The following is a 10,766-nucleotide window of genomic DNA, read 5'->3' as shown; positions in this document are numbered from 1 at the left end:
ATCCCCAACCTTGGAATCCACGTCCAGGTCTACATCCTCAATACTTTCCATGTCCAGATCAGCAGCAGCCTTAGGAATGTCTGGCAAGAGTTCACCTTGTGTACCAAACTGCATAAATGCCTTAAGGTTTTTGCTATTGTCCATTGTGGTTCTAGCCAACTTGTCTTGCAGATGGAACTTATAATGGGTGTCCACCATGGCCTGGGTGAGAACATCAAAGGTGTGATGTCCTCTGAGCTGAGAGCAGGCCAGGATGGCATGTTGTCTCATGCAGGTCTTGGGATCCAGCCAGTGTGCCATCATCCCAGGTATGACCTGTTGTGGGTCGACCAACAGTCGGTGGTGGTCACCACTCAGGGGACATCCTTGAGCAATCTGTAATTAAAAAATGTTAAACTGTAAAGAGACATAAGTTGTAAAGTTAAGAACTTAAATATTATATATATATATGGTGGTTAGCAGCAATTTAAAACCAACAAGGAAATAATTCACCATCATTAAGAGTGACAAGGGTGCAGTGTACACCAGCATTGCTAGAAATAGGAGTCGTAGCCATAGGAGCACACGGTCTCTTTGTATTGAGAGGTGAGAAAATCCTCCCCACTGTGAGTGAGATGCATGCTAATTTCGTATAGGAAATTAAGACTCATCAGTAATGCTCACTTTATCATAGCTGGTAGAGGCCAACTCACCCTGTCAATATTATGGAACATGTCATTGGAATCAGTGACTGATTTCATAAAATGGCAATGTGAAAATTATAAAATAATCAAGGTGGCTAGCAATAATTTAAAACTAACATGGAAATAATTCACTGTCACTGTATCATCCACATCTCCATGCAAGCTGCAATGGTTTTTGTGAGCACGTGGTTTCTACAATTTTCATGGGTAGGAAGGTGGCTGGACATTTGATGTCTCACTGGGGTTCAGCATCTTGATCAGGTGGGGGACTCCATTCTATACAGCGGTAGGATGTTGTTGACAAACAGGTCCAGAATCCTTCTGTCCATCATAGACTGACGGATACCAGTGCCAGCAGTTTGGGCAAATGCCTTGCCAATGTTTGACTGGTGTGCTTTCTTTGCACATGGCTGTGACGACTGGCCACTGGCACTGTTACCAGAAGATTGTGTTTCCCACGGGAAGAGTTGGCCTCGATCCTCTCTTCAAACTGGATGACATGCACTGGGTGTTTCCTCATGACATGCAAATTCAAGGTGCAGAGGCTCATCGTTTGTCCCTTGATGGTGTTCCCCTTGGACTGGCACATGACACACTGGAAGTACAGGGTTTTGGCATTCCTCTTATCCCTTGATGTAAGGATAAAGTAGTCCTCCAGGTGGAGTCATGGGTTCTGAGACTCCTGGCTCTCAACTTGAGCGACCTCTGCCAATAGCATGCCCGATGGACTCTTTGAGACATGGCCACAGCAGGCAGGAACAATTGAGTGAATTTTGTTAGGGGACTTAAAGTTAGTGAACCTAAATTTAGCAGAAGCTAATATGTCTGCTAACGGTTTCCAAAGTTAGCGAAAACGCTAATCTGCTAAACAAAAAGTTAGCTTCACTAATTAACTGTCAGAAGATTAGTGGAGCCATGCCCACCACTGAAAATAAGGTTATATTTTTGCAAATTTTTTTTAGCAGAAGTGTTCATTGAGTTAATATTTTTCACTGTCATATACAACTAGTATTTTCTATTATTTTATGGTGTCTCTGAACTGTTTATTTATACATGAGATATTTGGAAGCTATCTCCTGCTTCATATTAGAGTATTTAATCAATAAACAATAAACTTCACCAAGATAATATGGTGTTTATAAAATGTTATACGTACGATCTCTGGACTGGATTGCATAAAGAGGGCATTCAGAATCAGGAATATCTTGCTAATGAAAATAAATAAAATATAATTAATAAGAAGCATAAACAGTAACTCATTAATCAAAATGCTAGTAACAATCAGAATCAACCTAAAGATATAATTAGTAACTAGAGTAACATATATAAACTGATTGTCAGTAGAGAAGAACACACGAGGCAACATGAATATTCAGAAATATAAATCAGTTGTTTATTGATTTTATTAAGAACATCAAAATAAATATCAAATGGAAATTGTAGTTGTGATACCTGTGCCGGTGGCACGTAAAAAGCACCATCTGAACGTGGCCGATGCCAGCACCGCCTTGACTGGCTTCTGTGCCGGTGGCACGTACAAAGCACTAACCGATCGTGGCCGCTGCCAGCCTCCCCTGGCACCTGTGCTGGTGGCATGTAAAAAGCACCCACTACACTCACGGAGTGGTTGGCGTTAGGAAGGGCATCCAGCTGTAGAAACACTGCCAGATCAGACTGGAGCCTGGTGCAGCTTCCGGTCGAACCGTCCAACCTGTGCTAGCATGGAAAACGGATGTTAAACGATGATGAAATCTAATCTGTGAGTTTTACAAAGATATAAAACACAAAAAAGGTCTAATTTTCTTTGTTTCTTAAATTCCTTTTCAATACTATAAACTAATTATTTGATCCACTGTTTTGCATTGGAGATGCTATCTATCTTATAGGATTACTTACAAAACCAGCATTACAATAAGTCCCTTTTTTTTAACCTCTTCATCAGTAATTGAAGAATGTAAATTGAACTCCAGTTATACTAACTCTGCACATCATCATAATAATTCCACAGTTCAGTATCCTGTCACAACCAATCAATTCAAAGTTTTGTCTGCTAAATTTGAGAAAATTGTGTTGTGAATCTAACTCTTTCAATAATGTTGATAATCATATCCTTTAAGAAAGAACCCCTAACAACTGATTCAGTCCCGATGCACAGTACTAGGGAAGTGTCTTCTACTATAGCCCCAGGATGACCAAAAAAACCTTGTGAGAGAACTTGGCAAAAGGAAATTCTATAGAAACCTGTTGTGTGTGTGTGTGTGTGTGTGTGTGTGTGTATGTATGTGTGTGTGTGTATGTATGTGTGTGTGTATGTATGTATGTGTGTATGTATGTGTGTATGTATGTGTGTGTGTGTGTGTGTTCCCTCCCTATTGCTTGACAACCAGTGCAGGCTTGTTTACATCTCTGTATCTTAGCTGTTTGACAAAAGAGACCAATGGAATAAGTACTAGACTTAAGAAAAAAATGCTGGGATTGATTTGTTTAACTAAACTTTTAAAAGGAGAAGCCCCAGCATGACCTACAGTCTTAAGACTGAAGCAAATAAAAAATGAAATATAAAAACTTCTTACATCCTCACAATATTGTTTTGGTGCAGCTTCTGTTTTGCTTGGACACTTTGTGACACATGTCTGTAAGCAAAAAGACATTTTGTTACAGTCATCCAAACAGAAAGGTGGTTGTGATGATGAGGATGATGATGTTGGTGATGGTGGTGCTGATGATAGTGATGATGATTATGATAACCAGTTCCATTATCATTATCAACATCCAAATTTTAAGATGTTGTCTTCAAGCATGATTAATTAAACATTTCAATATATAAATAATTCTTTTAGAAATTGAAACAGAATTATGAAAGAAGGCAAAAAAGAAAAATGAAAAAAGAAAAAACAGCTCTAGAAATTTATCATACCTGGGGAGTATCACATCCCATTAGAAAGACAACAGGTGACATACACCGTGTTATATCTGAGAATAGAAGATATGGCTTCTGTCTGGAATGAAGAATATGTAAAAAAAATTCAGTTTTTAAATGCTGTTGTTTTAGCTGTTAGATCAGCAGTTTTAAAATTCAACACACCAGTAAAGTCTATATAACTTGCTTTACATATCATAGTTGTTATTTAGCCTCAGAAAGCATTAATTAAGCAAACTAATGATCAAATGCAATGTAGCCATAACCACCTACTCTTTTATTCAAACAGTGTATCTAACAAGTCCTACATTTTTTTTAAAACAAGCAGATGTAATTTCAGTGAGATTTAGTTATCATCTAAAGTAAGGCTTATTTTAAGTCTTTAGCATTCAGATTTCTCTGTCAAATGTAATGCTTATTTATTCATATTGTTTTGAATTAATCATGCATAATCTTGTAGTTTTGAGATTTCAATAGTGTGTTTTGTTTAGTTTTAAAATGACATTGTAGGGTAGGCGTAAGAGGCTGAATCTTGTCATTTTGAATATAAAGCAGCCGGAATATTTGAGTTGGATATGTCTGGTTTAAAACCTTAAAAGAACTTTGAACTCAGAATTGCATAAATAATGAACTGATTTTTAATCATTCTCTCTAATGCAGATGTCTACATACATTAGGCTGTCCCTTATTTTTACATTTAAAGTTATTCTGTTTAATTTGTTACAATAGAATTGTTAACAGATTCTAACAGATTCTCAATATAACATTGTCTTTGAGGCACAGACTGCTATGACATACCATCTAAAAAGAAGATGCACTGGAGTGAACACTCACTGGGTAGAAATAAAACCTTAAATCTTTTATACAAGAGAGATGAAACAGCAACAGTGAAACCTATATTCTTCCCAGAGATATTAGCAATTCAAAGTGTGATGAAATGTCTATGACTAGGAATCAAAACCAAGTTGGTTTCACTGGGAGCTTTATTCTAAAAGTGCTTAACAACAATCTGTTGAATTCCTAACAGCCAATGAGAACTGAGCCTGTGCTATAATATAACTCATTAATTATAGAATTATGTCATGATTGAATATAATTACCAAGGTGAAATTAATCTGAGAGACCAAAGAAAGGTGAGTGAATGCAAATAGTCAATTGTCTAGTAGACTATGGCCTAATGTTTTAACCATCTGTTACTCTTAAAATAGTTTCAAATACATAAAATAAAAAAAACATTTTTTTTAAAATAGAAAACTGTTTTAATTTTAAATGAATTTAAAAGTGTAAAGAAAATAATCTCGTAATCAAGAGAAATTAAAATAAAAAAAAGATATTCAATTGATTTTTAACTTACTTCATAGTTCCAAATCCACACAAATTGTTCTTAGTGTCCAAAGGGTAAAGTATAAGCTGATAGTCTCCTTTGACATAGGCTACAAGATACAAGACATACAAGTATTAGTTCATATACAGTTGTATACACCAATTCAATACTAAATTACTGTCGTATTTATACTACCCAACAAAAATTTCTTTGTAGCTCAGAAGGTCAACCCTCAGGAATTTCTTTCCTATCCTTGATATTTTGTAGTTGAAGAAAAACATCAGATCAAAATATTAAAAACATCAAATCAAAATATTAAAAAGATTTTTGAAATTAATACAAGTTACAATGGCAATATGAAAAAATATAATAATTCTTTTTATTACAGGCACAAGGCCTGAAATTTGGGGGAATGGACAAGTCGATTACAATGACCCCGGTGCACAACTAGTACTTATTTCATTGGCTCCAAAAGATGAAAGACAAAGTTGACCATCACAGAATTTGAACTCAGAACATGCAGTTAAGCATTTTGTCCTGTATGCTAAAGATTCAACCAGCTTGCCATCTTAAATATAAGGCCTGGAATTTTAGGGATGGAGGCCAATTGATTAATTCAACCCCAGTGTTCAACAGCCACTTAATTTATCAACTCTGAAAGGATGAAAGGCAAAGTGGCATTTGAACTTAAAATGTAAAGACAGATGAAATACTGCTAAGCTTATGATTCTGTCAGCTTGCCATCATCATCATCATCGTTTAACGTCCGTTTTCCGTGCTAGCACGGGTTGGACGGTTTGACCGGGGTCTGGGGAGCCAGGGGCTGCTCCAGGCTCCAGTCTGATCTGGCAGTGTTTCTACAGCTGGATACCCTTCCTAACGCCAACCACTTCGCGATTGTAGTGGGTGCTTTTTACGTGCCACCTGCACAGGTGCCAGAGGGGTCTGGTATCGGCCACGATCGGTTGGTGCTTTTAATGTGCCACCGGCACAGAAGCCAGTCGAGGCAGTGCTGGCATCGGCCACGTTCAGATGGTGCTTTTTATGTGCCACCGGCACAGAAGCCATTCGGGCGGGGTTGGCATTGGTCACGTTCAGATGGTGCTTTTTATGTGCCACCGGCACAGAAGCCAGTCGAGGCGGCACTGGCAACGGCCACGTTTGGATGGTGCTTTTTATGTGCCACCGGCACAGGTATCACAACTACTGTTTCCATTGATATTTGGTTCGATGTTCATGTACATGCACTTGACTCAACAGGTATCCTCAAGCACAGCGAGATGTTCCGGGATCCAAGGTACTTTGAATGGGCAGGGGCTATGCGGAACTGGTGTCGGAAGCATCCCGGGTCTTAGTAGTCACAGCACATCTCCAGAGATCTCGGTCCTTCGCCATTGCCTCAGTGAGGCCCAACGCTCTGAGGTCATGCTTGACTACCTCATCCCATGTCTTCCTGGGTCTACCTCTCCCCCTGATTCCTTCAACTGTTCGGGAGTGGCACTTCTTCACACATCTCTCCTCATCCATCCGCAGTACATGATCATACCATCGCAAGCATCGCTCTTGCACACTACATCTGATGCTTCTTATGCCTAGCATTTCTCTCAGGGTGCTTACACTCTGTCGTGCATTCACACTGATATTACACATCCAGCGGATCATGCTAGCTTCATTTCTTTCAAGTCTACGCATGTCCTCTGCAGTCACGGCCCATGTTTCACTGCCGTGAAGCATGGAAGTTCGCACACATGCATCATACAATCTACCTTTCACTCTGAGTGAGAGACCCTTTGTCGCCAGTAGGGGTAGGAGCTTTCTAAACTTTGCCCAGTCTATTTGTATTCTAGTGGTGACACTCTCTGAGCATCCACCCCCACTACTAACTTGGTCACCCAAGTAGCGGAAACTATCAACTACATCTAGTTTTTCCCCCTGGAGTGTGATGGAATCTGTTTTCTGAGTATTTGTGGTGTCTATTGTCCCTGTGCATCTGCCGCACATGAAAGCTATCTTATCAGTTAATTTCCCTTTGATGTTGCTGCACCTCTTATGCATCCATAGCTTACACTGGGTGCATCTTACGGAGTTTCTACCTACACCTTTCCTACAGCTCGAGCAGGGCCACCTGCCTGATGGGGTGTGTGCTGAGTTCGCCTTTCTGCATACTATAACTTTGGTCTTTGCTACACTGACTCTAAGGCCTTTTGATTCTATACCTAGCATCCACACCCGAAATTTCTTTTTTAGTTCCGGTAGTGATTCTGCTATGAGGGCCAGGTCATCAGCATAGGGGAGCTCCCAGGGGCAACCTGTTTTGAATTCCTCTGTTATTGCCTGGAGGACTATGATGAATAAAAGGGGACTGAGGGCTGAGCCCTGGTGTACACCTACTTCTACCCGGAATTCTTCACTATATTCGTTGCCAATCCTAACCTTGCTGACAGCCTCTCTGTATAGAGCCTGTACAGCCCTTATTAGCCATTCGTCAATCTCCAGTTTCCGCATTGACCACCAGATAAGGGATCGGGGAACCCTGTCAAAGGCTTTCTCCAAGTCCACAAAAGCTATGTAGAGGGGTTTATCTTTAGATAGGTACTTCTCCTGCAGTTGTCGGACCAGGAATATAGCATCAGTGGTGCTTCTACCCGGCACAAAACCGAACTGCATCTCATCTAAGCAAATTCTCTCCCTAATGAGATGGGTTATGACCCTCTCTGTGACCTTCATCACCTGATCCAATAGTTTAATACCCCTGTAGTTATTTCTATCTAGAGCATCACCCTTACCCTTGTAGCAGTTGACTATGGTGCTGCTACGCCAGTCATTGGGTATGACTCCATTAGGAACTACCTGGTTAACAATACGGGTGACTAGGCCATAGCCCACATAACCAGCTGTTTTAAGCATCTCAGCAGTGATACCTGATGGGCCGGGGGCTTTACCTGGTTTCATATTCTTAATTGCCTTAACTACAAGAGAGCTGTCTATTTGGATAGCTGGTCCCTCTACTGGGTCAACATTTGGCAGGCTCTCCTCCTCCCATTCATTCTCCACATTCAGCAGTCTTTCATAATGGCTTCTCCAAGCCTCTTTCTTTTCACCAGCATTAAAAGCAAGTGCCCCATCATCCATGCGGACACATTTCTCTCCTGTAACATTACTATTTTCTCTCACACACTGTCTAGCAATACGAAATACCTCAGTTCTTTGGTCCTCACGTCGCTGGACATTGGCAAACTTCTTTTTTGCTATATCTTTGGCTATGTATACCTGCCGCCCGGCCTCCCTTTTGGCTACTTGGTACAGTTCCCTGCTACCCCCATCCCTCCAGGCTCTCCAGGCCTGTTTCTTTGAACTAATGGCTTTGTCTACTGCACTATTCCACCACCACGTAACTCTAGGTCTGGAAGGAACTTTGCACCATCCACAGACTTGGTCTGTGGCACTCAGCAAGCTGTCCCGTAGGAATTTCCAGCTACCTTCTATGTCCGACATCTGTAGCTCTTCCTCCCTCTCATCAAATTTCTTGATGAGGATGTCCCTAAATCTCTGACCATGTGAAGGGTTCTTTAGCTTCCAAATCCTTCTTTTCTGGATTGGTCTGTTTCTATCTTTAATAATAATAATAATAATAATAATAATAATAATAATAATAATGATGATGATGATGATAATGATAATAATGATAATAATGATGATGATGATGATGATGATGCAACTAACAACTCCAGCATCTATTTTAAACATGACTTACCAAAAATGGAAACACCAGCAAAGGCCACGAGGAAAATAATAAAAATTATGCAGCATATAATGTCAGTACATGACCTGAAAGATAAAACAATAATGGTAATATTTAGTGATACATTAATTATATCATACCATTTGTATGAAAGCATGTCTTAATGTTTTTCGTTATGGTGGCACAGGATAGTGTCTAGGTTTGCATGTAAAAACTGATGTACAAGGTGGTATCAAAAAGTTCCTGGACTAGTTCTGTAGCACGCCAATAGATGGCAGCACATGATTGCACATACAGTGAGAACAAGCAGTGATCTTTATGAGGCAGTGTACTGAGTGATATCACTGTGTTTACTTTGGAAGTCATGAAATTTGTATTTTTGTGATCATATGTATGCTGTAGTTTGTGATTTTGTCAAGGACAGGAAGTTGGAATAAAGAGCCAACATGAAATTTTGCGTTAAACTTAGGAAGTCTGCGATAGAGACATCAAGCATGCTTTGGCAAGTTTACGGCAACAAGGTAATAGGTCAAACGGAATGTCTCAAGTGGCACAGGTGCTTCAAAAAGTGGAAGAATGTCCCTGGAAGACGAGTGATCTGGAAGACTGGACATGAGCTGCTCCCAGAAATGTGGAGAGAATTCATCAGCTTGTGCATGAAGAGTGTTGGCGGACAATCAACAACACTGCTGATGTTGTTGGTCTATTGTATGGGTCTGTGCAGGCAATCCTAATGTCTGAATTGAACATGCAGCATGTCTCTGCTGAGTGTATTCCCTGCCTGCTGACCACTGAGCAGAGAGAACATCAAGTCGAAGTCTGTCAAGATCTCTGTCAGTGTGCTGCTGATGACCCATCCTTCTTGTCAAGGATTACCATTGGTGACAAGAGCTGTGTCTACGGGTATGACCCTGAGATGGAACAGCAGTTGTCGTAGTGGAAGAGCCCTTCATCTCCATGACTGAAGAAGGCACGACAAAGCTGCAACAGAATCAAGAGCATGCTCGTTGTTTTGTCAACATCCGCGGTATTGTGTATCAAGAATTTATCCCCCAGGGCCAAACTATTGATGAAGAGTTCTACTGCAACATTTTGAAGCATTTGAGAGAGAGGACATTCAGTGAAAGCAACAAGATATGTGGAGCACAAAAACTTGGATTTTTCATGATGACAATGTACTCTATCACTGAGCTCTCCACTCATGAGTGTCTTGCCAAAAACATCATTTCTGCACTGGCCCTATTCGCCAGATTTAGCACTTGTGGACTTCCATCTCTTCCCCAAGGTGAAAATGTGACTTAAAGGTCACTGTTTTAACCCCACTGTTGAGATCAAGAGTGAAATGTAGAAGAGCCTTGACTTGCTTACGAAAATGACTTCCAGGTTGAATTCCAAAAGTGGCAGGAATCCTAGGACCAGTGTATTGCTATACAAGGAGACTATTTATCCTGTTCTATGTCCTTAGTAAAGATGCACTTAATTCTCAGTTAGCTGTTCCATCTAATTGTCATTTTGTTGATTAGCCTCAATTCAGTATTCATTGACACAGATATATGATCAAAGACATTCTTACTGTGACCTTCCCATCTTTTTGCATATTCATGACAACTTGTTTGATGTGTCCTTTTTAAAGAGGATAGGATGTAATTTGAGAGATTTGACTGCTATTTCTAGCAAAATGAGTGACTTCATAGAAGCTGTCTCACTGGTTTTCTGTGCCAGGGCAAATAGCATGGGAGGTTCACTCTGTAGATTTAAGTTGCAGAGGTATTTCATTATTAATTTCTAAACTAGCAGAAGAAATAACATATGTGCACAAAATACATTTAATTAATGATGAGCTATCAAAACCACATCAACATTTAATGCCTGTTTTCCATGCTGGCATGGGTTGGAAGGTTTGACTGGGGACTGGCAAGCCAGGAGGCCACACCAGGATCCAATATGATCTGGCAATGTTTCTACAGCTGGATGCCCTTCTTAATGCCAACCACTCTGAGAGTGTAGTAGGTGCTTTATACATGCCACCGGCATGGGAGACAGTCATGTAAATTAGTTTACCCACTGCATTGATAGCCTAATTTATGACCATATATA

At 40.2% G+C, this 10,766-nt stretch overlaps 1 protein-coding gene across 5 annotated transcripts in view; it reads right to left on the bottom strand.

The window, feature by feature from the left end:
• Positions 1–10,766, bottom strand: part of LOC115212006 (choline transporter-like protein 2) — a 206,067-nt gene that overhangs the window by 39,819 nt on the left and 155,482 nt on the right. For all 5 annotated transcript variants that reach the window (XM_029780799.2, XM_029780823.2, XM_029780808.2 and 2 more), the window contains exons 3-7: positions 8,682–8,755; positions 4,958–5,036; positions 3,601–3,682; positions 3,257–3,316; positions 1,840–1,891 (exon numbers count right to left, since the gene is read on the bottom strand). In XM_029780799.2, the coding sequence (XP_029636659.1) occupies positions 1,840–1,891; positions 3,257–3,316; positions 3,601–3,682; positions 4,958–5,036; positions 8,682–8,755 (347 nt within the window). The remainder of the gene's footprint in view (positions 1–1,839; positions 1,892–3,256; positions 3,317–3,600; positions 3,683–4,957; positions 5,037–8,681; positions 8,756–10,766) is intronic.

The sequence above is a fragment of the Octopus sinensis genome, linkage group LG1 (assembly GCF_006345805.1).
Source record: "Octopus sinensis linkage group LG1, ASM634580v1, whole genome shotgun sequence".
NCBI lineage: Eukaryota > Metazoa > Mollusca > Cephalopoda > Octopoda > Octopodidae > Octopus > Octopus sinensis.
This window is presented reverse-complemented; position numbering and strand designations above follow the sequence as displayed.